Genomic DNA, 26609 nt, shown 5'->3' with positions numbered 1-26609 from the left:
TTTTGATACTTAAGAATATTTGAGCAATTACATTTACTTTTGATAATTAAGTATATTTTAAACCAAATACTTTTAGATATTTAGTATTTTACTGGATGACTTTCACATTTACTTGAGTCATTTTCTATTAAGGTATCTTTACTTTTACTCCAGTATGACAATTGGGTACTTTTCCCACAACTGGTCAATGGAGATTGCAAGACTGTGTGCTCAATTTTATACACCTGTCAGCAACAGGTGTGGCTAAAAAAGATGAATCCACTAATTTGAAGGGGCGTCCACATACTTTTGTATATATAGTATACAAAAGTATGTGGTAGGTAACATGTCCCCAAAAAAACAAGTTCCCATCAGACTACCCAAATCCACTTCGTCCTCCTTGAACTCTCATCCTTACACTTTTATCCTTTCATCTAACTCCATCTAATCTACAAAGTCCCCTTAGTCCATCTTCATCCCCTCATCCACCCACTGGTTCCGTGTCTGTCTGGCTGTCAATAGAATGTTTCTCAACACTTATATTAACATAATGGTTTCTAAAATCGCACGTGATCTGTCTTGCATCAGACTCTGCACTGCTCTGCCTGTTTCAGTGTGTGGATCATTTCATTTCAGACCAGTAAAACAGACCGAGGAGAAAGGACAGAAAGAGAAGTTAGTGCAAAGAAAGAATTTAAGGGATTTATTGTGGAGAAGACGTGTGCATGAGTAAAATCTTTATTGCATGCACAGAACTATATGTCAAAGGTTTGAGTGAAACAAGTGCTGAGAGTGGTCCTTTCCAAATGCCACAACATGCACCGGAGAGGGGACCTCAGATTGACCCCTAATACCAGCCACAGAGTGACGGAGGCACCACTACACTTACACAACATTTACACCAGCGAGAGCTGCAGTTCACCCCACTGCCTCCAGMCACCCCCACAGTTCAAATCTATACCCAGAAGAGCAGAAGCTAAAAGTATGATCAGAAGCACTTCCTTCACATTCAGTGACCTGATGCTTAATACAAGCAGTTGGCTTGGCAAAAAAATAATAAAAAAAATCCAGATTTATTTTGTCTTTCTTTTGCAACAGTAACAGCTATAGTTGGTTTGAAAATAATTATTATCTTCGACTAAATTAATCTATGATAGTATAGTCTGTAACTGGAATGCACAACAGGAGAGAAGACACAAAAATCTAAAATGTAAAAGTGGTGCATGAACCACACACACCATTTAAATTTGGCAGCACAAAAATCAAGGGAATATGGCAATACTGATGGTTACATACAACTGTTGAGAGTATGGCAGTAAGTAAAAACTTCACATAAGAATGTTCTTGACCACAATTTAAAACAATAACAAAACGGTAAGACTTTCCATTCAACAAAAAAATTGCAGATATTTAAATGCRTTTCATCCCCAGTAAAAAGTGGACTATGAATTGCAACAGTTTTTTCTCTAAGTGTTTTAGAGGAAAGTGTGAGGGTAGGCATGATGAGAAAAAAAAAAGTTCATCTTGGAATGCGTGCTTGGGATCGTCGCTGGGAAGATGCCAAGCGGAATTGATGAAGCCGAATTCTACAATTTTGCCAGTGGCTGGCCCCGCACACTTGATTCTCTCCCAACCAATGAATGGTCCTGAGCGGGGGTCGAGTCTTAGATGGCAACCTTGGAGATCTGGTCCTCCAGTTTGGCAATTCGGCGGTCCTGTAGGGTGACAAGGTCTCTGAGCGACTTGACCTCTCGCAGTAGCTCCTCCAGTTTCCCTTCATTTTGCTGTCATAAAGCAGAGAAAGAACTACAAGTAAAAAAAATGACAAGAGACATCGTCACAAACCATCTAATGGCTAAAATGATTTAATATCGATCTTTGAGTTCCAAATCTAGTCACTGATTTATTTAGTTTACCTAAATACATCTTGACTGTTGCCAGTGTTACAGTACAGTTTTATTCACTATGTTCTTGTTACGGTAACTGTCCTGTCCTACTCACTGTACAGGGATGTGGAGAGGCCTTGCTCTGGGCAGGTGAGGTGTTCTCTGCTTTCTTGGCTGGCTTGCCCTCCAGGACGTTGGACTTCTTGACCACCTTGAGGTCACGGTTCTTTCCGGGGACATAGCCGTTTTTCAGGGAGATCAGGATAGGCTCACCGTTCTTCCCATCAAACCAGTCCTCCGCCTCGATGGCACAGTCTGGTCCCGCTGTGTCCGGGTAAAGGTCATCCTGGAACAGGTCCGACTGTACGTGTGTGTGTGTGTGGGATGGCGAGAGAGACGTAATGGTATCAGTTAGGATTGTACTCTAGTCAGTGGTGGACTGTAATCCATTCTTAATATTGCCCACATCTGACAATTGCACTCTTTTTTACAGCATCGATATCTTTCAACGTTAAAAATAATTAGTCAAAGAGTAAAAGAAAGAGACAAACCTTTCGGGGGACTGTCATGATGATTGGCTCACACTTTCTCTCATGCAGTTTATAAAACCTGCACGGGAAACAGACAAAATACGATGAGGATGTACAGCCGTGGGAATCAAAGGCATTGGGACTGTTCTCTCAAATAGCGCAACATGCCCTCCCTCTAGTGGACGAAAGGAGAAGGTCTCAAAGCCATCTTTCTAAGTGTATGGTTGTTACCTGGCAATCTCGCACTTATTGACGTCCAGTCCACGTTTGGGCATGTACCCCATACCCCTCTGGGGCTCCTTGCTGGAGAAGGTGTTGAGGTAGTGCACGAACGGAGCCTCGTCTGTGATCTCAAAGTACCGGATGCTACTGTCACCCTGAACAGAGATGAGAGCTTACTGAGAAAACCCGTGCGAGACTCTGCCGCTGCACTTGAACAGTGTCAGGTTAATAGAAAACGGCAAATCCTCCCAGAAAGACGGACGTCACACTAATCCGCCATCCAGATGGGAAACTATTGGTGCTATTGGGTTTGGGGGATAAGACAGGGATTTAGGAAACACATGACATCTCTAACAAGCACATCATCCTCACCTTCCCACACAGGTACACCACGTTGGTGTCTGCATCGTAGAAAGGCAGCAACACTCCATTACTGGTGTCCAGCTCATGGACTGATATTGGTTCCTCCATGCTTTTCTGTTAACACAATAAATACATTTCATGTGCTTAGATAAGTGGCTAGATAAGGATATGTGCATCTATGAGCGCATGAACATCTGTGTGTGTGTGTGTGTGTGTGTGTGTGTGTGTGTGCGTGCGTGCATGTCTGGTTGGGAGGTGACGTACAGGGTTCCAGAGGGCTAGCTGCCGCTCGCTCATGCGGCTGAAGCCGGTGGTGAAGATGTTTCCGTCAGCCAGGAAGATGGCTCTCATAGGCCGTGCTCCATCGTGGGCCTTGTCCTTCTCCTGAAAAGACACAGCACGTCTGTCAGAGAGAATCGTATGTTTGAGCACCAATAACACGTCTCGGTAGGAGGGTGTGTACGTGTTTGTGAATGAGTATGAAAGAGAAGAGCGCATATCAAGCCAACCCCCAGAGTCCCCAGCCCACACACCGCCACAATCTTCTCCTTGCGGGGATCGATTACGCGGATCTTCTTGTCCTTGCAGGCGGTGCAGATGAGGGCTCCGTTGCGGCTCCAGCAGGCGCTGAAGATGACGTCAGGGTGCATGTCCTCCAGCTGGATCATGGCCTCGCCAGTCCCCACGTTCCAGATGATGATCAGGTTGTCACAGCCTGGAAGGACAGACACAAACAAACTACAGTCAGAATCCACATGCCTCTGTCTCATAGCAGAGTGCAGTCCTACAGTAGAGTGTAAAATATAAGCCTTGTATTCTCAAAGCTGATGTGACAAATGTACTCCATGCTGAACACACTCCTTGTGTGAGAGCAGTGTCAAAGCTGTCTCTACCTGCACTCATGAGGACGTTCCTGGCCGTGGGGTGCCAGGTGACGACGCCMACCCTCTTGGAGTGTCCCTCCAACACCACCACAGGCTCAGCCAGCGGGGTGACCAGCCCATTCTCTGGGATCTGCCACACCTAGAGACACAGAGATTAAGTTAGTCATGATGCCATTAGCTTCTACTTGTCTTCAGCGATTTTCTCATTTTTAACTATGGAGACGAACAGACTAAAAGGTCCACTACACTGCCAAAASTATGTGGACACCCCTTCAAATGAGTGTATTCGGCTATTTCAGCCACACCCGTTGCTGACAGGTGTAGAAAATCGAGCACACAGCCATGCGATCTCCATAAACAAACATTGGCAGTAGAATGGCCTTACTGAAGAGTTCAGTGACTTTCAACGTGGAATCGTCATAGGATGCCACTTTTCCAAAAAGTTAGTTCATCAAATTTCTGCCCTGGCCAACTGGAAGTGCTGTTATTGTGAAGTGGAAACTTATAGGAGCAACAACGGCTCAGACGCAAAGTGGTAGGCCACAAGCTCACAGAACGGGACCGGCGAGGGCTGACTATCCTCGGTTGCAACACTCACTAAAGAATTGCGAACTACCTCTGGAAGCAACGTCAGCACAAGAACTGTTCGTCGGGAGCTTCATGAAATGGGTTTCCATGGCCAAGCAGCCACACAGAAGCCTAAGATCACCATGTCCAAAGCCAAGCGTCAGCTGGAGTGATGTAAAACTCACCTCTATTGGACTCTGGAGCAGTGGAAACGCATTCTCTAGAGTGATTAATCATGCTTCACCATCTGGCAGTCCGACTTGGCAGATGCTACCTGCCCGAATGCACTGTGCCAACTGTAAAGTTTGGTGAAGGAGGCAGAATGGTCTCGGGCTGTTCATGGTTCGGGCTAGGCTCCTTAATTCCAGTGAAGGGAAATCTTAACTCTACAGCATATAATGACATTCGAGATGATTCTGTGCTTCCAACTTTGTGGCAACAGCTTGGGGAAGGACCTTTCCTGTTTTAATGTGACAATGCCCCGGGGCACAAAGTGAGGTCCATACAGAAATGGTTTTTCGAGATCAGTGTGGATGAATTTGACTGGCCTGCACAGACCCCTGACCTCAACCTCATCAAACCCCTTTGGGATGAATTGGAACATCGACTGCGAGCCAGGCCTAATCACACAACATCAGTGCCCGACCTCACTAATGCTTTTGTGGCTGAATGGAAGCAAGTCCCTGCACATGAGCAGTTTGGCCATGACATCGTGATCAGTGTTTTTAAAAAAATACCAAATGTTTCTCCCCAATTTCGATCTTGTCTCATTGCTGCAACTCCCCAATGGGCTTGGGAGGTGAAGGTCGAGTAATGTGTCCTCCGAAACCCGCCAAACCTTAACACCCACTCGCCTAACCCGGGAAGCCAGCTGCATTAACGTGTTGGAGGAAACACCATTCACCTGACAACCGAGGTCAGCCTGCAGGCGCCCGGCCCACCACAAGGAGTCGCTAGAGCGCAATGAGCCAAGAAAAGCCCCCCCCGCCCAAACCCTCCCCTAACCCAGAAGACGCTGGGCCAATTGTGCGTCGCTCTACGGGACTCCCAATCACGGCCGGTTGTGATCCATCCCGGGTTCGAACACGGGTTTGTAGTGACCCCTCTAGCACTGCGATACAGTGCCTCTTACCACTGCGCCACTCGGGAGGCTCCGATCAGCGATTTCTATTGGAGAAGCAGTTTCTAGGCATCTTCATACAATCTTTGATGTGCTTGTCTAAATGTTACCAGGATGTGCTAACAGTGTTTAGTCTAAAGGTGGCAGCAGAGAGCTGATGGGGACAACACACCCTTTGTTCAGAAACAAGGAAGGGAGAGGAATAAGGTCTGCGTAACACTTCATGTTTCAGAGAGCAGACCTTTCTACAATGTTTTTGGATTCCATCTTTAAGGTCTATCGTATCATATAAAATACATTCAATTAGATCAAATATGGTATGGACCACTCAGTGGACTTATCAGTCTCTCGCTACAGGCGAGACCAAATAAGGACGCGAGACATACTGACAGGATGACCTCACCGCCCCACCATTTCCATATGGCTGGGGTTCTGATTACGCTATGACACATGCTTTGTGTATAGAGCACACCATGGAGGTTAATGTTGCAGCACTGACAGACAGGGTTATTGATCCCATGTGAATCTCAGGCCTTTCTCAGAGATGTCAACGAGTTCACTGCAAAATAATCAATAGGGGTTGACAAGCTTGACTTCAAAAGATGCGTCCAAGCGTGTAGTGGGTAGGCAGGACAGCATATTGAACATAGTGTCACCGCGACACCATTCTGACCATGTCAGCAGTGAAAACTAGACGTACGTACCATGACCGTGCAGTCCTCGGAGCCGCTGGCGATGACGTGGTCATTGTGAGGGCACCAGTCGATGTCCAGGACAGGTCCCGTATGACCACATACTGTTGGGTAGGCCTTGTCTATGCGACCCGTCTGGAGAGAGAAAGGAGGAGGAGGTTTGGTATGATTGCTGGAGATCAGTAACAAAGGACGGGGAGAAACTGAACTGTGAGCCCCCAATCCTACTGGCAAAGACCAAGGGTTGACTTGTGAAGGAGATACAAATACAGCGTTAGGGTAAAGGACATACTACTCTCCCTGTGAGACAGACAATTTATTGTTGTTACTTTACATCTGCCATTTCTAAACTACTACTTTCAGCACCATTCATCAACCTTACTATCATCAAATCCCCAAGGCAGGGTAATACGTGGTCATTTACAAACTCAGCAGGCTAACCTTCCTAAAAAAATGCCATTCATCCAATCAGAGGGCCTCTAGATGACATGAGCAACCTGGGGGTCAGCGTGTGACCTCTGCCGTCAACTGGATCAATGAGTGATGAGGAGAGGAGGACCCACTTATTTCGCTCAGCTCCTCTGTCTTTGGGTTAACCCAGGCTGACACCGACTCTGTGCATGGCAGGACTGAGGCCTCAGTGACGTCACGAAAGGGCTGTGTGAGAAACTGGTTCTCCTATTTACAACTAGTCTAGTCCCGAACTACGGCTGTTACTGACCTCAGCACTTCTTTAATACCACACTGATAGACATGTGTGCCCACCCCCACCAAGAGTAATCGCTATGGCAAGGTTATAGGGCTAGAGAGGTATGCATTCTCATTAATGTTTCATTAAGTCTGCAGCTATGTTGATATTTTTTCAGTGTTTCGCTCAATCAGCCATTAATACTAAATAGAAATATCAGGCTCTCAAAACTCCTAATTATGAGATGCTGGAATTGAGAAGCAATCTAATCACCGGTCTGACCCCCTGGGGCCCAACCGGCACTCCGTCTGCCATTACTGCTGTTGTCACGGTAACGACTTGCCAGGAGGAGCGGGAACAGCAGCCAGTAAGTTCATATTCACAACATAGCCTATCATACAGATCAAGGAGGGAGGGATAGTTTGGGTTTGTTGACTGAGTATCTTCACTAATTAGACTCCCCATACACAGGCCTCTCTCTCAGGGGGAATGCAGATCAGTTCTAGAACAAGACATCGGTAACAGTCACGTTTCCAGTAGGACTGGAAATTTCCAGGGACATCCCGATACGATATGTATTGCGATTCTATATGTATTTTGATTCAATACTGCAATTTTATTGCAATTTGATCTACTGCAGAGGGATGAGAGCGCCATGAGTAAAACGAGTTTTGACCACATGGACATACAATTGCTGAAAACATGTTGGCTCACCACTTAAAAAGATGGATAACAAGCTAGAGAAGAAATACCAGAGTTTTGGCGCAGGAACAGCCGACTAGGGCTAGCTAACGTTAGCGTTTCTTTTGAGAATTGATACTACTGAAGCCATAGAATCGATATATAGTCAAAAATAACATTGCTATACTTTACTGTATACATTTTCCCCCAATCACTAATTTCCAGTGTAGGTTGACATCTGACCATTATATAGGCTACTGCTACATGAGTGGACAGACAGACGGGAGGTAAGTGACTACAACAGATGTTACAGCAGATGTTTGAGAACACACTCACACTAAAAGGGAGATGTAAATGAAAATATTAGACAGCCAGGGAGTAACATATTCACTCAAACAATCATCTCTGTTCCATGGATAATACAGTCTAATTGTTGTGGATAATGGTGTTTGGAGACATGCGTTGCTGAACTCGTGAATCTGACTCCGTGTAAGTCGAAAAACRGCTTAAATGCCAGAATCTCGTAGTGCCCCTTTCAGCAATGTAGCAGTTACCCGTCTCTTTACGGGGGATGAAGGAAATATATGATAATGTAAACTAATTAACCAAGTGGACTAGAATAATTGCATCTCATCCAGTACCCTAGGGTCAGTGAGGCAAGTGTAACAAGAGGGCGTGAATGCATGTAATACAAATGCCTTTACAACAACCATACTGATTAAAATAGATATSTGATTGATTGCTTGTCTATGGTGTTTGTTACTAAAAGTGGCTGGCACGGTTTCCAAATGCTAACGTTTAAGCATTTGTGGCACAAATCCCATTCAAGTCATGGGACCGATATTAGCATTTTTAGCCAATCATGTTTAAATCATCCATAAGGCTGCGTTACACAGGCAGCCGAATTCTGATCTTTTTTTCACTAATTGGTCTTTTGAGCAATCAGATCAGCTCTGAAAAAGACCTGAGGTGATCGGTCAAACRACTAATTAGTGGGGGAAAATATCAGAACTGGGCTGCTTGTGTATATGCAGCGCATGTGACTTTTGTGAGCTTCACAATCAATTTGAGATACCTTTGGATTTTTTGGACATGATGTGCGAAAAATGTGAATATCGGTCCCATGACTTGAATGGGATTTGTGACACAAATGCTAAAACCAGGGGTAAAAGAATCCCATGACTGAAACTTAAGTCGATCTCAGATCAATTGTCTGGTGCCATGTTAACCTCCMCTTTAAGTTAAGAAAGTTATGACCATCATGCATTTTGGGGAAGAGGATCATTTTGTACATGTATTAAACTGGGAGTTGACCAATTCCAGTACCCTTGCTCAGGGTGTCCGGGGTGCTCCCGAGGATCATTTTTATGTAGAAGGACTGAGGTCTGGTGAAGGTCAGTCCTGGTGACTTTTTAAAAAGGACATTCTACTCCAAAATGTATGAAAATAAAATGACGCTGATCTTCTAAAATATAATTTCCACCTCCAGAAATGAGCCCAATAACATGTCGGTAAATAGTGTATAAATTATTTAAACATATTAGACCAGATGTTGCATAGAACACACAACAACAAGTCGACTAGGTAAACAATTCTACTATGAGGTCGTCTGATTTAGTTTTAATAACAAAAATAGAAGCACTGGAAAGTTACATCCTGAGTGATAAAGTAGAGGCTTTGAATGACTTTGCCAGCAGCTACAGTAGGCAACACACCGCTGTTTGAGTTGTGCGCTGCGGTAGTGCGCATGTTAGACTCTTTCATTCCCTTTATCTGAACATCGGAATGTCATCAACAATCATGCATTTCAGTTCAGTTCAGTGCACCCCCCGAGACGTTTTATTGCTGTCATACCTTGTCCATAGACTGTTTACACAGGGCAAGGAAACTAAATGTCATTTTGTAATTTGGGTGAACTATCCCTTTAAACTCAAACATGTTTTCCTGAACAAATAACGCAAATTGATATTTGATTACAACATCAATATGACACTCAATATAAGTGATTCTGCTTAATATATTTGAATGTGGAGTTCACCCCAACATTTTTTAATACCCATGTCCCAGAATCCACTAGGCAACACACATTTCCATCAGCCAATCGGGAGACAGACAGGAAATGGTCCTGTAGGCAGCCTGACATGCAAAGTGCTGGACTTCCATATATGGTCAAATCTGCTGACAGCAGCAGCAAGCTCTTGGGTACTGAATAGAGGAGGAGAGAGAGAGAGAGAGTGGAGACACAGACAATTGCTGTTGGCTGTTCACACAACTCCCCTATACACATGCACACACACCGGCTCTCTAGTCACACTGATCAACCCCGGGCATAGGAAGCTTCTTTCAAATTCAATTTTCTTTCACCAAATTTAAACCACCTAAACATTTGACCTAAAACCCATTCAGCGTGTAGCACTATTGTCCAGAAGTTGTTGGTCTTCCATAGGATCAGAAAACCTGAAAGGAGGTGGGCGAGCCCTTTGGCAGTAAGATACTACAACGCACCCTCACGTTCTGCATACATTGTTGGGCCAACAAAATTCGATTGGCATATACATATCCGGCATAGTAAAATATCATTGTAATCTAATTTAGTTGAAGTGATAGGAATGAGCCATTTCAAGAAAGACCTCTGCAAATACTCTCAGTATTCAAATCCTTAGGAAATAACAAATAATCTAAATCATACTGAAACAGAACGGAGCGACTGAATGTAACTAATACTGAGATCTAGGCCAACAGTGAGAGGAAGTGCTCCAAGAGCAGTGAGACAGGAGGAGCCACGACGCTGCCTGGTTGGCCGACAGTGACACACTCACCTTAAGCAGAGGGAGGACGAGGAAGGCTCCGCCACCACTGGCCTCGATGATGATGGCGACAAATTTGGTGTTGACGGCACAGAAGGAGCTGTCCCATGTGACCCGGGAGACGCGGATGTCGTCATAGCACTGGTCGTTCTTCACCGCTTGGCCAAAGACATGACGGAACTTACTCGCTCGCACCACTCGCCTGAACATATCTGTCATCAGGAGGAGAGACAGGGAGAGAGAAAGAGATGTCAGACAGATGCTATAACAGGGTTACTAATCTCTTATGGACAGACGCACGTTACATAAATGGTATCATAGCGTCTGTCAGACTGTGGGATGCGATGACTAACAATGAACTTTGTTCCGGATGGGAAATTTGGCCCATAGACATGACTGAAATTTGGGTTCTGGGGAGGGGGGGGGGGGGGGATGGAGACTTTGCTAGTCTCGTTAGTAGCTTTCCTCAAATCTCCCCCCAGAACTTAATCAAGATACTTTTGTATATATAGTGAATGTGGACACCCCTTCCAATTAGTGAATTCGGCTATTTCAGCCATACCCGTTGCTGACAGGTCTATAAAAATCTCCATAGACAAACATTGGCAATAGAATGGCCTTACTGAAGAGCTCAGTGATTTTCAACGTGGCACCATCATAGAATGCCACCTTTCCAACAAGTCAGTTTGTCAAATATCTGCCCTGCTAAAGCTGCAAGTGCTGTTATTGTGAAGTGGAAATGTCTAGGCGCAACAACAGCTCAGCCGCGAAGTGGTAGGCCACACAAGCTCACAGAACGGGACCGCCGAGTGCTGAGGCGCATAGCATGTAAAAAATAATATATTCTCGGTTGCAACACTCACTACCGAGTTCCAAACTGTCTCTGGAAGCAACGTTGGCACATTAACTGTTTGTCGGGAGCTTCATGAAATGGGGTTCCATGTACGAGCAGCCGCACGCAATGCCAAGCGTCGGCTGGAGTGGTGTAAAGCTCGCCGCCATTGGACTCTGGAGCAGTGGAAACGCGTTCTCTGGAGTGATGAATTACGCTTCACCATCTGCCAGTCCGATGAACGAATCTGAGTTTGGCGGATGCCAGGAGAACGCTACCTTTCCGAATACATAGTGCCAACTGCAAAGTTTGGTGAAGGAGGAATAATGGGCTGGGGCTGTTGTTCATGGTTCGGGCCCCTTAGTTCCAGTGAAGGGAATTCTTAACGCTACAGCATAAAATGACATTCTAGATGATTATTTGTTTCCAACTTTGTGGCAACAGTTTGGAGAAGGCCATTCCTGTTTTAACATGACAATGCCCCTGTGCACAAAGCGAGGTCCATACAAAAATGGTTTGTCGAGATCGGTGTGGAAGAACTTGACCAGCCTGCACAGAGCCCTGACCTCAACCCCATCAAACACCTTTGGGATGAATTGGAATGCTGACTGCGAGCCAGGCCTAATCGCCCAGCATCTGTGCCCAACCTCACTAATGCTTTTGTTGCTGAATGGAAGCAAGTCCCCGCATCAATGTTCCAATTTCTAGTGGAAACCCTTCCCAGAATGAATCATTAGGGCTGGAACTAGTAATGGAACGAAATGTTCTGTTTGTCAAACCCTGCATGTCCTTCTCTGGCTGCATCGTGCGGTTGTAGTGATGCAGGCTGTGGTCATATAGCCACAGCATCATAGCCTATGTCCTGTACCCAAGGCTTCGACCCAGGAGAGTATTTGACCCTGGAGATGGCCTTGCTGTACTAATGCCTGTTCCCGCTTCAAAAGAGATCGATGTGTGACTAGGAGAGTCCATTCAGGACAAGTTAAGGATCGCCTATGTGTAGGCTAATATGATTTATAGGAAATATAGTGTTGTTAACTATGCAGATGTTTCTGTCACTGGCCCCATTTCATCAAAAAGATGCAAACCCATTGACCTGAGACGGGCTTGGTTGATCTCAGTCAGAAGAAGAATGTAAACGCAGTAGCTCTAGCTGTCATTCACACGTGTGTGAGAAAGCGGACGGCCCAGCGACACATGTACCAGCTCCTTGTATAATGAAAATGACCTTGACTGAAAGGCCATCTCTTCCCTCAGCATGTAGTTTACTCACTCTCATCCGTCTTTTTCACCACAGGGTGAAACACGAGCTCAGAGCTCCTAACAACAATCTATGAGATTATGCCCGGTGCTTACGTCAGGTCAATTGATAGGCTATTTACTACATTCTGGCAGTCCTTGCGAGGTAATCAGTGAACATTCTGAATAGATGTTGAAGGTAGCAGAATGTGGGTTAATAGTACAAGTACATAGAATGACTGACTGGCATGCCTATTCTTATAGCCTGGTCTATTATCACTGTCTGCCATGCACATTGTGACCACTATATGGGCTAAAGGAAAGATACAACTTCTGCATCCACTTCCTGTGAAGGAAACTAAGCAGGAAACCATCAGTCATCAAAAAACAACATCCCATATGAAGGATGGTGGGAGGATCAAAATTCATTGAATGCCAATTGCCAGCAATAGTGAGTTTCAGCATGGGTGGCATGTTGGCAAAATGCCAACTGCACACAGTATCTCCTCAAGATTATCCACCAGTTCAAGGGGGTGTCAAGTACAAAGTTTTAGTGCACTCTGCTTGTGATACTTGATGATGTGAAAGGTCTCAGGGAGTCTGAGCTAAAGGGCCTGAGTGGAACATAGCCCATAAGCATCAGTTCTATTACTGCCTGTCCTGGCTCAACCCTGGCTGATTTCACAGTACTGTACTGTGGCTATGCACTGCATTCTGTTGGTGGCTATGGGAGACACAAGGAAGCCTTTGATGCTAACCCGTAATTGATTAAGCTCTTCCTGCAGCAGGTCAGCTCTTCTGATGGGAGCCTGCTCCCTGTGAGGCGTGATGGGAATCTATCATTGTTGTTATGGAAACAGAGCTATACGCTAGCTAGACAGAGCTCTCGTGGGACTTTGTTTGTGGCCAGCTTACACCAACATGCAGCATGCCAAAGTGAACATTGGGCAATGTGAATAAAGGCTGCCTAAGTAGGCTAATAAGAAGGGCGGTGGATGAGATGCAAAGTTTTCTCAAAATACATATTAGGCTAATGCTTTCTAGGTTCATAGTTTATACACACAATCTCAGCCATCACCTCGTTTGATCAGATGCACAGAGAAGTAGACATCTAAAAGTCTGCCTCTATTCTGACTGGGAGCCAGCTCTGCCATTTAGGCTTGATCCAGTTTAGATAAGCTGTGTTCTTCCATTTGAGGCAGAGATGGGGATAACTCTAACTTTATGTCAGAGTCAATGACCATGTCCTATAAAGTTTTCAATGTGTGTGTTGTGCTCTGGCTGGAGTGGCTTCACATCAACTGAGCCTTAGTTTGGGCAGTGACCACACCAGTATTTGTTTTCAGTGTAGAGCATGTCTAAAGAGAATGACGTTTGATATTTGTTTATACACTACATGACCAAAAGCACGTGGACACCTGCTCGTCGAACATCTCATTCCAAAATCATGGGCATTAATATGGAGTTGGTCCCCCCTTTTCTGCCATAACAGCATCCACTCTTCTGGATAGGCTCTCCTCTCACACACATGAACCATTCAACAAGATGTGCTCCATGCCTCGCATGCCTAATTTCTCTCAACACAATGACCTACTTTACAGAGAGCAGCATGGCACAAAAAGGACTGAGTCTGGGGTAGCACCACTCCAACTTAAAGATCATACCCATATGAACCTTTGGTCTACGTCCTCCTTTTACTGAGTGTACGGCATCTTTCACTGTAGTTCAATTAGAGATATGGAATCCCCCTTCTATTCTTCTTACAGAGTTAGTTGCAGCTGTAACTGGAATGGAAGGGGCATACATAAATCCTTACTATACACAACATACAGCATTGACAGTTATGTCAGCAACTTTTAGACTCAAACATACTCTGCTGCTAAACAGAAGTCAATCATGTATATCGGTCCTGTGGGGCTCAGTTGGTAGAGCATGGTTGCCATGGATCACCCTTACAAAAATAAATGCATGCATGACTAAATCGCTTTGGATAAAAGCGTCTGCTACATGGCATATACTATATAATATCTTCTCACCCCTGATAGATGATGAATGCATGTCCAACTTCACCCATAGAAACTGATCCATCAACATGCAATAACCCTGTAGCTTTAATTCCCTGCCTTCTCGGGAAAATAACTTCTCCACTACAGCAAGCAAAAGTGACATGACCAATAATGCAAACCATTTGCTATTGTAGGTGCTAGGTATTGTGAGGTCGACTTAAGGACACATTGTAACCAAATTATTGCATTTGTGATCAAAATGATTAAAATGTTGTTCAGACTAAGGTAGGCCATATGCTTACTTTCCTGGTAAGAACAGTAGAGGTGCAGTAGACAGACTGATAACTATAGCCTTGGATTGAACTGTCACAACCCCACCAGTGGCATCTATAATACGTTTATGGCCTAGCTAGCTATTAGACTGGGCATCATTGATGCATATCATTAGACACATCATTGTCTGCCACAGAGCATGTAGCTAGGTAGCTAAGCAATGTAGCTAGCTATTAGCTAGATGGCTGGGTCCTGTAGGCTGCCGTCATCTCCATGCATGTTTCTGATTAATACAGGTTATTGATGATTGATCAGAGTAGACATGTAAGTACAGTGTATTAATAAACCAACACATTTGATCATACTCAGAACATAGCAGGCTACTCTTCATTCCATAATCTAAAGGTGTACAATAGCCATGCATTGTGGCAAGCAAAAATGCTAGCTACTTCCTTATGTGCAATTCATTAGCAATAATTTCCAAAGGCAGCTCCCCACCCAGGAGGGAAGATCTGCGGTTAATAATGACTTGCTACAGCGGTGTCTAATAAATGAATGACAAAGATGTTTAGGAATTTACATGGAAGATGCTACCGTCTAGAATTTAGAGCATAGACCACCGTCAGTGAGCTATTATGACGCAAGTGCAGATTTTATTCATGGCTCTGGCTGTTCCCATTCAAAACGGTGCACAGCCGGGTAGGCTAGCTAGCAGCAAGATGTTTACTGCAAATACAGGACAGTCCATTTTCCTTACCTCCTAAATCTATGCGAAATTTTCCGTGAACACGAGGTAATCAATCTGAAAACATGAATATGGTAGTTTAGCCCTCGTCCGTTAAGATTTTCCCTTGTTACACTCGTTCAGCCGTTCGAGTATTCTTTCCCTCCAGACTGCAATTCTATGAACCGGAAGCAACGCCCTGTTTCATCCCCGCCTCTTCCATATGAGGCATTATAGGAATCCCATATCGGAGAGATATCAATTGTCTCATTTGTATGATAAAGATACTCTTTTAATAAAAAAAACATTTTTTCTCCACTGAAAATTATTAATGGGTCTATGAAAGCATCACCAACCCTGTTACAAGTAGGCCTATAATAAAAAGACAACTAGGCCTAGATCATGGTCGTTTTGGAGGAACAATGCCAATGGTCTCAGAAATGATTGAGTATTTGCTGTAGACAACCTGTACATGCAACCAGCATGAAATGTCACACACTCAGCCTAATTTACTTTTTCATTGACACACCCATGCAACTGCATAGCCCTGCTAGATTGGACATAGCCTACAGTTAAACTTCAAGGCACATTCAAAACCAACAGCAAAAGAATGTGTACAATAATGTGCCAATATTCAGCTTTCTTATGTTTAGTGCGCCTGCAAGTGGTGATTCTGAGAACTGCAGGGCAGGCAGTTCCAAATGTCTCCATTCATGCTATCCTGCTTACCACCTCTCTCAGATGTTTGCTCCAAGTCAACCTGTACCTTATTTATTTTCATTGTAAGAGTCAGCAACTTATCAGGCACTATTGCCAACCCTCACACTTCCCACATACATGTGGTTCTATGTACAGTGCGGCTGAACCCAACGGCATGACTAACACATTCTAACATGTACAGTACATAGTTTCAAAGGGCTAGTGTGTGTCATTGACTCAAAGGCAGACTGCAATCTGGCAAAAATGGCTTCTTTACAACTCAGGTTCCTCACGTGTGTGTGTGGCTGTGTGTGTGTGGGTGAGAGAGAGAGAGAGAGAGAGACACACACCAACTAGAGTGAGCGAGCAAGAGGGAGGGAGGGAGAGAGAGTACATCACTGGGGCCGAACTCCCTGCCATCCAGGACTTCTATATCAGGACGTGTCAGAGGAAGGCCCTAAAAATTGTCAAAGACAATCAAGTCTGGAACCAACAGGACCCTGAACAGCTTTTACCCCCAAGCATTAAATAGTTAACCAATAGCTATAGCAATAGCAATAGCTATAGCATTGACCCTTTTGACTCATCACATACACTAACACTGCTACTACTGTTTATCTATCCTGTTTCCTAGTCACTTTAGCCCTACCTACTGTGTACGTACATACTGAATCTACCTCGATTACCTCATACCCCTGCACATCGACTCGGTACTGGTACCCCATGCATATAGCCAAGTTATGGTCACTCATTGTGTATTTATTCCTTGTGTTATTATTTTTCTATTTATTCTCTTTTTTTCTATCTGCATTTTTGGGAGGGGCCGCAATCAAGAATTTCACTTACCTGTTGTTTACAAAGCATGTTACAAATTACATTTGATATGAGGGAGACATATAGACAGAGAGAACATTGATCCAAAGCACCTTCTTACCTTTTTTGAGTTCAGGCTCTGGTGGTTTTTCAGCAGGCTTCTTAGTGACATCAAAGGCCTTCTTCATCTGTGATACTTTCAGGCTCTGGCCCTGGTCCACAGCCCCGGCAATGGACATGGCCGTGAGCGGTTTTGCCCGGTCTGCATGTCTGATCATGGACTTGGCTGCAAGGGGTTTTGTCCAGTCTGCATGCCTGATTCTCTGGTGCATCCGGTTAGTCTCCTTTATGAGCTCAGCCACAGGCCTGTATGTCTCAGTTTCATGCTCAGACACAGTATCACGATAACGCTGCTCAACAAGACCACTATGGATTCTACGGTCACTGTGGTCAAAGTTCTTCCAACGGACATCTGTGCTGACAGTGTCAGCATGGGGTTCAGGGTCATCATCATCATCACATTCCATTCTCTTACACAAGGCCTGCTCTAGTTCTCGTATCTCCTCGTCTTCTGAAGGACAAGTTATGTCTTCTGAGATTGCAACCGTTTCTAATAGAACAAATGGCTTTTGGGGCTTTTTTGGTACAGGAGGCGGTGGACCTTTGAATTTAGCCTGCTTTTCCAAAAAAGGTTGTCCATCCAACATGTCAAGTTGTTTTGGTTCTTCCTCTTCTGCAGCACGTTTGACCATTTGTGCCCAAGCATCAAAATCTATGATATTTCTATACTTTTCCTCTCTAGTTGGTGTCCTTTGTCGTTGTGAAAAATCAAAATTATCTGGCGTGTACATGTTGGATGGTACAGTGTAAGCAGCACCTGTGTTGTCCCATAACACACACATGTCCTGAGGAGCTGTGTCACAAGCATTTTCTTTGTTGACTTGATGTGAATGTCTCCTCTTCTTCTTCTTCTTCTTCTCCTCCTCCTTGTGGTAATAATCATCACATATCTTCTGCTCATCCAAGCAGCAGGTTTTTGCAGCTGGAATCTTAACGAAGGGATTTTGGGGCTTTTTTGGGACAGGTGGAGGAGGCCCCTTTGGTTTAAGCCTCTCCCCTGCAACATAAGGATCTATAGAGGCACCTGAGGTCGCTTTGTCCTCTGTCTGGGTGAAATCCATACTGTTGTTTTGTTGTGTTGGTAATGTGCTCTCCATTTCCCTCTCAGGCAGAATGTGAATGATGGGTGGTGGGGTGATGACAGCAATGTAACAGACAGGCTGGCTCTCCATCTGCATGCTAACAACCTGCCTCTGCCCATCACTGTCCTCTAAAGTTGGCACAGACAGAGGAGGTAAGGGAATCACATTGCATTGTTCTAATGAGCATGAGGACGATGCAGTTATGAGTTGTGGCATCTTGGGGACAGAGCAGGAGAGGACATTAACTTTGACCTGTTTTTTAGACATAGAGGCAGCTGATTGGATGTTTGTTTCTCTACCAGCCGTTAAATTAACAGTCTCATCAGAAAGGGATGTTTTGGCATTCTCAGTAACACTCAGAATCTGAATTGGTGAGGTAGATATGACTGCATTCTGAAGTACTGGCTCTTTCTCTACATTCACAGAAAAACAACTACCAGCAAGTTCTTCCTTAGCATCATGTAAAACAGCCTCAGTCTTACTCTGAGACTGTTCAGCAGCTAAATGTTGATATTTGGTGATGGAGGTGCATGTATCAGTGTATGGGGATACTTCTTTTGCTTTTCCAGTAGAAGTTTCAGTTTGCTGTTGTAAGGAGACATTACCACAATGGCTCTCTACATTATCAAACTGTTGAATGGATTTCCCACTTTTGTCTGTACCTTTGGCCTTTGGCCTTGGTGGAGGCTGAGGAGGATTTGGTGTGTCAAGATGTCCTGGGACACATGCGGAAGATGCCCTGAGTACTTCAGGTTCGCACCGATTTGACTCACAAGCCTCAATCCTGTGGTCTGTGACACAGTCTCTCTTTACCTCCCTCCTCTGCACGTCTTTCACCTGTGGATGCTCATCTGTGGCTGTGGCCTTCCTCTCTTTTTCAGTTTGTGAACCACTCTTAACAGGATCTGTCGTCTCCGAGCGTTTGTCCGGCTTCGTTTTTGTGTTGAGCGTGGTTAATGCTTCTGTTTTCTCATCAAGTTCTTCCTCTATATTCAATAGGACCAAATCCTCATGAGTGCAGTCTTTATCTTCAGGGGATTTATTATATATATAATTTGGCTTGCAATTGGCATGGGTTGATTCAACACTCAAGAGGGCTGGTTCTTTGCCTTGAATGCCCGTTTTGAGCTCACAAGTCGCAGTCTTTCCCGCCTCATTCTCTGTCATAGCTTTGACAGCTTCAGTTCGTTCAGCCTTCTTCGGGCGACACACGATACCTGCAGGTTCAGCCAAATGTGGATCCTCTCTTTCCGAACATTCTGTGTGTGAACATCGGGTATGTGCATCGCAACCGCTGCGTCCATTACCGGAARGAACACAAGAAGTGTTTACAGTGCTGCTCGTATCCTCATCCCGTGTTACTTGTTGCAAACTCTGTGTTTTGCTTGTTTCATCACCCAAAGGTGAGGCTTTTTGTGAGGTCTTCTTACTGGATTCCTGGTGCTTTTGTCCTGAAGACCTCTGAAGTCTGTCCTCACTGAGCCTCTGATCATCCACAGCAGAAGAAACGTTCCTCTTTGGATCAGTAGGCGACGTTGTAGGGTCTTGAGGTTTATCCACAACAGCGGCAGAAGTCGTATCCTCCTTCACTATTCTATTTACAGAGAGCGGTTTAATTTCCTTCTCTTTGTCCCTGATTTTAGAGATCGTGCTCCTCACATCAGACGATGAACACGATTCATCCTTCTCCTGAAGTACKAACTCCTCCTCGGTAGCCTCTGAGATCACCAAGTCCTCTGTGTTAGACATATCTTTCGTATCCTCTGTATCTGAGTCGCTGTGCCAACCGCCAGCCAGGGATTTACTCCTCACTTGTCCTTCCATTGTATTTGCCCTTTTCTTACTACCCGCAGCTTTATTCTGTGTTTTGGGCTCTGAGTGCTGTGTGCTCCTCTCAGAGTTCAGGACACTTTCTGGCTTCTCTATATCATATGTGACAGCCCTGCCTTCTCTGTCCCCTCCCTCGTCCCCTCCCCCCGCGGTCAAGGGGCTCTGTTCCTCACCTAGAGAGGTGCTCATTGGCCCCTCACTGAGGGTGTCTGTCAAGGCCGGGGTGGCAGTGAGCTCATCGCCTCCCTGCTTACTGGCCAGGCTGCTGCTGACACTCAGTCCCTCTGTTTTCCGATAGCTCCCAGTCCCACCGCTACTGTTACCACTGCCCTGTTCACCGGGCTCCGACTGCTCTCCTCCATTGGAGGCATTTGTTGAAACTCCCTCCTTTTCCGACACTTTGTTCAGTTTCTGACCCATTGGTTGTTTTAGTTGTTTTCTCTCTAAAAGGAAGAGAGAGATACATGTCAAGATAGCAGTGGTCAAGGAATGACTCAGTGTACAGAAGCATTCTGCTTGCCCATCTCTTAATTTGACATAAGGCCAAGCCTCTCGCTCTCTTACTCTCTCACAATCTCACCCCGTACCTCTACCTTTCTAGATTTCTATATATAGAATAGGAAATAAAAAAATAAATATATTACTCTCTCTTTCCCTCTGAATTCCCATCACTCTCTCCAGTGGACGCTCTCTCTCCTCATTCTGTCCTGCTGGAATGTTGTGGCGCTATAATTAAAGTGGCTCTCACTGCCGCCAGTGAGTCACAGGGCCAAAAGGGAAACAGGACAACTGGGATAATAGAATCAGTCAGCAGCCAGGTGCCAAGGTCAAAGACTGAGGGCTGTTTGGAACGTGAACCGAACAAAACCAATGTCCATTTCCCATTGAAAATAAATCTATTAAGCATATTGACATATAGTAAGTAAGAGCATGATCTAAGCACACTCTTAGAATAGTACAGTAAGGCACACGACAGAATTAAACATATCCGATCATGTCCCATCAGTAGCATCATGCAGTCTGAGTTCAGCTGTTTCCATTGGCACTTTGAAGTCAACCCAGGTTGCTCAAATTGCGTTTCCACTGCCTCCAGAAATGTGAAATTATGTCATATTGCTAGGTAGCCAATATGTGACTGCAGCTAATGTTAATGCTAATGTTGCTAGCTAGCTAACAAGATGAAGAATTTAATTCATCCTCACCATGCTGTAAGTAACGTTACCCCATACTCCTGCCAGTAACAACCAGACTCAGAGCCGTGTAGCTARCTTTCAATACGATCTGGCCAGCTAAAATTCCTGCTAAGCTCACGTTAGCTAGCTTGTTTCAACTCTGATTTGCTTGCTAACATTAGGTAGCTAGCATTCAAGTGCTGACTGTTATAAAAGTTTATGTAGTGCAAAAACGAATGAAGGATCCAGCTATGGCGGTAATTTGTGTCATGTCTGACTACTGCAGTACTGCTTGTCCATGTACTAGCTAACAGCAACAAGCCCAGACAAGTTAGCGAAACGTTGTAATTTTAAGTGCCGTTGGAAACAGGGATTTATAGCTCAGCAACAACAGAGTGCTCTCCTGTGTCCTCCTTCAAACTCATTCATTGTTTATGATTGTTATGACAACGAGGACCATGGAAAGATCGGCTGGAATAACATAAAAGTCACAAGGGCTTTGACTTTTGAACTGGGTTGTCTGTCTGGGAACTGGTCAGGACAGAGTTTTACGACTGACGTAATGGACGGCCGAGGAGAGATTATTCAAGAGGAACAAAACTCAACAGGCTTAAAAATAGCATGATGTTTCTTAGTAGTTCAAGGTTGCAAACAAAGATACAAAGTATTAGGACCTCAACTGACCATCACACCAAGGTCAGTTTATTAACTGAAGTAAAAACTTAATTTACATTGCCAAAACCTTCTGAAATGCACATAGTGAGCATTTACGTCCAATGGGCCTGTCTGTGTCATCACAGTAACTGGCGCAATGACACAGCAATGTGATACCATGTCCTTAACAGCACATGCCTTCAGAAAATATTCACACCCCTTGACTTTTTCCACATTTTATTGTGTTACAGCCTGAATTTAAAATGGATTAAATTGAGTTATGTCACTGGCCTACACACAATACCCCAGAATGTGAAAGTGGAATTATGTTTGTAGAATTTTTATTTTTATTTTTATGAAATGCTGAAATCTCGAGTCAATAAGTATTCAACCCATTTGTTATGGCAAGCCTAAATAAGTTCAGGAGTAAAAATTTGCTTAACAAGTCACATAAGATGCATGGACAATAATAGTACTTAACATGACTATCTCATCGCTGTACCTATCACATACTCTGTCTTTAATCTGCAAGGTCCCTCAGTCGAGCAGTAAATTTCAAACACAGATTCAACCACAAAGACCAGGGAGGTTTTCCAATGCCTTGCAAAGGGCACATATTGGGTAGATATTAATTTTAAAGCAGACATTGAATATTCCTTTGAGCATGGTCAACCTATTCATTACACTTTGGATTGTGTATCAATACACCCAGTCCCTACAAAGATACACACGTCCTTCCTATCTCAGTTGCCGGAGTGGAAGGAAACTGCTCAGGGATTTCACCAAGAGGCCAATGGTGACTTTAAAGCAGTTACAGAATTGAATGGCTGTGATAGGAGAAAACTGAGGATGGATCAACAACATTGTAGTTACTCCACAATACTAATCTAATTGACAGAGTGAAAAGAAGACTGTGCAGAATAAAAATATTTCAAAGCATGCATCCTGTTTGCAACAAGGCACTTAAGTAAGCAACAAATTTGGAAAAGTCATTCACTTTTTGTCCTGAATACAAAGTGTTATGTTTGGGACAAATCCAATACAACACATTACTGAGTACTACTCTCCATATTTTCAAACATAGTGGTGGGTACATCATGTTATGCATATAATTGTAATTGTTAAGGACTGGGGAGTTATTCAGGATAAAAAAGAAACAGAATGGAGCTAAGCACARGTAAAATCCCAAACACTGGGAGATTAATTCATCTTTCAGCAGGACAAAAACCTAAAACACAAGGCCAAATCTGCATTGGAGTTGCTTACCAAGAAGACAGTGAATGTTCCTGTGGCCAAGTTACAGTTTTGACTTAAAACTGCTTGAAAATCTATGGCAATACCTGAAAATGGTTGTCTAGCAATGATCAACAACCAATTTGACAGAGCTTGAAGACTTCTGAAAATAATAAATGGGCAACTGCTGCACAATCCAGGTGTGGAAAGCTCTTAGAGACTTACCAATAAAGACTCACAGCTGTAATCGATGCCAAAGGTGATTCTAACGTGTATTAACTCAAGGTGTTGAATACTTACAGTGGGGAGAACAAGTATTTGATACACTGCCGATTTTCCTACTTACAAAGCATGTAGAGGTCTGTAATTTTTATCATAGGTACACTTCAACTGTGAGAGATGGAATCTAAAACAAAAATCCAGAAAATCACATTGTATGATTTTTAAGTAATTCATTTGCATTTTATTGCATGACATAAGTATTTGATCACCTACCAACCAGTAAGAATTCCGGCTCTCACAGACCTGTTCGTTTTTTTTTAAGAAGCCCTCCTGTTCTCCACTCATTACCTGTATTAACTGCACCTGTTTGAACTCGTTACCTGTATAAAAGACACCTGTCCACACACTCAATCAAACAGACTCCAACCTCTCCACACTGGCCAAGACCAGAGAGCTGTGTAAGGACATCAGGGATAAAATTGTAGACCTGCACAAGGCTGGGATGGGCTACAGGACAATAGGCAAGCAGCTTGGTGAGAAGGCAATAACTGTTGGCGCAGTTATTAGAAAATGGAAGAAGTTCAAGATGACGGTCAATCACCCTCGGTCTGGGGCTCCATGCAAGATCTCACCTCGTGGGGCATCAATGATCATGAGGAAGGTGAGTGATCAGCCCAGAACTACATGGCAGGACCTGGTCAATGACCTGAAGAGAGCTGGGACCACAGTCTCAAAGAAAACCATTAGTAACACACTACGTCGTCATGGATTAAAATCCTGCAGCGCACGCAAGGTCCCCCTGCTCAAGCCAGCGCATGTCCAGGCCTGTCTGAAGTTTGTCAATGACCATCTGGATGATCCAGAGGAGGAATGGGAGAAGGTCATGTGGTCTGATGAGACAAAAATAGAGCTTTTTGGTCTACACTCCACTCGCCGTGTTTGGAAGAAGAAGAAGGATGAGTACAACCCCAAGAACACCATCCCAACTGTGAAGCATGGAGGTGGAAACATCATTCTTTGGGGATGTTTTTCTGCAAAGGGGACAGGACGACTGCACCGTATTGAGGGGAGGATGGATGGGGCCATGTATCGCGAGATCTTGGCCAACAACCTACTTCCCTCAGTAAGAGCATTGAAGTTGGGTCGTGGCTGGGTCTTCCAGCATGACAACGACCCGAAACACACAGCCAGGGCAACTAAGGAGTGGCTCCGTAAGAAGCATCTTAAGCTCCTGGAGTGGCCTAGCCAGTCTCCAGACCTAAACCCAATAGGAAATCTTTGGAGGGAGCTGAAAGTCCGTATTGCCCAGCGACAGCCCCGAAACCTGAAGGATCTGGAGAAAGTCTGTATGGAGGAGTGGGCCAAAATCCCTGCTGCAGTGTGTGCAAACCTGGTCAAGAACTACAGGAAACGTATGATCTCTATAATTGCAAACAAAGGTTTCTGTACCAAATATTAAGTTCTGCTTTTCTGATGTATCAAATACTTGTCATGCAATAAAATGCAAATGAATTACTTAAAAATCATACAATGTGATTTTCTGGATTTTTGTTTTAGATTCCRTCTCTCACAGTTGAAGTGTACCTATGATAAAAATTACAGACGTCTACATGCTTTGTAATTAGGAAACACTGCCGATTTTGCAGGTTATCAAATACTTGTTCTCCCCACTGTATCTAATCAAGGTATTTTGTATTTTTCATGATTTTGTTTTACAAATGTTAGAATTTGTCTTTCACTTTGACAGAGTATTTTGTGTAGATTGTTGATAAAAAAAGACATAAATCCATTTTAATTCAACTTTGTAAGACAACAAAATGTGAAGTAAAAAAAGTAAAGGGGTGTGAATACTTCCTGAAGACACTGTAGCAATACATGTTCAATGTTCATAGGGTGTTGATTTAGTAGACTACAAAATGGAGTGACTAAACATATATCCTATGGATGAAAACCAAATGAAGACATCCTGTAGCCTTCAATTTCATGTCCCAGTATCTGTTTGATTCCGCAGGGTGACGTGATTGAGGACAAACAGGTGACAACCCCTTGACCCTGCATCACTAATCCTGCCCGCTGCCTCTCTAGCTATTTCAGGCTTAAGTGGTGCTGAGAGCCACTCACTGATTTTTTTTTAGGCTTATCCATGTAGGCCTAGAGAACACCCTTGTCCAGGGCTACTCGTATATGAAACATTTTCAGTAAGCTCCCCAGACAATTATACTGCATTAAACCCAGCCCCGCAGTGATCAATGTTTTAATAATCGTTGAATTTGAATATGATAACTTTTTTTTTACATTAAATTCTGACAGGTCAATACAGTAGGGAAGAGTGTGTAAGTTGAGCCAAAGGGGTAAGCAGAGCCACCCTTGTTTATAGGAAACCATACACAAAATTCATAATTTGACCAAATATTTAGGAAGAGGTCATCATTTCATGGAGTATGAAGGAAGAAATCACATGGAAAAAGTGGTAAGGAAGTCAGGTCAAAAAAACAGATTCACCAAGTCAAATTCATTTGTGTTAGAGTTTTCATGATGCTTGTATCTAAACCAAAGTAGATCATTTTAAGATTGTTCTATACATCAGTTGGAGTCTCTATAAGCGTCAATATGAGGTCCTAAACCTAGCATTAAAGTGCATCCTTGTAACTGAGTGGGCTAATATAGTCAACATTTTTGCCTTGGGGTAAGCCAATGACCATGGGGTAAGTTGAGCCAATGGTTGATCTAATGTCAAGTTGAGCAAATGGAAGTGTTTTCTTCCCAGGTGTAATGCAAGGCATTATCACTGGGATATGAGGTAACAACAGGGCCTGGCCTATGTTAAAAGTGTTAAAAAAGTACAAAGTGTTTGTTAGGTGTTAAGCCTGTGTTAAAAAAATATTAAAATACAAAAAGCGATTGTATTGGGGTAAATAAAGATACGGTTTTAAAAAGGTAGTGGTATTTAATTATATATTATATATTTATTTATATATTTAATTCAGTACAGACATTTGTAGGAGGCTTAACTTACCCTGTCCCGTGATTCAACTTACCCAATAAGTAAGTTGTGGGATAAGTTGTCCCAAGAGACTACTATTTTTGGACAAGCTCTATTTTCAAAAACTGTAATGTTGACAGGAATTCTGACTATTTCCAGGGATACACAACATCCTGAAACATATGCAGATATCTTTGTTAGAAAGAATAGTATACTTCCCTTGATGGAGTGATGCTGAATGAAAAAATAAATGGCTCAACTTATCCCACTCTCCCGTACAGCCTTAATTTTGTGGCCCAGTTGTTGAA

At 43.8% G+C, this 26609-nt stretch overlaps 1 protein-coding gene across 2 annotated transcripts; it reads right to left on the bottom strand.

Moving 5' to 3' along the window:
- Nucleotides 1-667: 667 nt before the first annotated feature.
- Nucleotides 668-20474, bottom strand: LOC111961458 (coronin-1C-A). 2 transcript variants are annotated; one of them, XM_023983747.2, is made up of 11 exons: nt 17127-20474; nt 10432-10631; nt 6256-6378; nt 3874-4003; nt 3514-3695; nt 3245-3364; nt 2990-3094; nt 2627-2772; nt 2417-2474; nt 1981-2226; nt 668-1763 (listed from the first exon to the last, which is right to left on the bottom strand). In XM_023983747.2, exons 1-11 carry the CDS (start codon nt 20455-20457, stop codon nt 1644-1646), a joined length of 4761 nt encoding a protein of 1586 aa, XP_023839515.2. In that variant the 5' UTR covers nt 20458-20474; the 3' UTR covers nt 668-1643. The 2 variants fall into 2 exon arrangements, with proteins under 2 accessions (XP_023839515.2, XP_023839516.1); XM_023983748.2 differs by lacking the exon at nt 17127-20474 and adding an exon at nt 15527-15692.
- Between the last annotated feature and the right edge of the window lie 6135 nt (nt 20475-26609).

Source organism: Salvelinus sp. IW2-2015, linkage group LG4q.1:29 (genome assembly GCF_002910315.2).
Source record: "Salvelinus sp. IW2-2015 linkage group LG4q.1:29, ASM291031v2, whole genome shotgun sequence".
In the NCBI taxonomy this organism is placed as follows: Eukaryota; Metazoa; Chordata; class Actinopteri; order Salmoniformes; family Salmonidae; genus Salvelinus; species Salvelinus sp. IW2-2015.
This window is presented reverse-complemented; position numbering and strand designations above follow the sequence as displayed.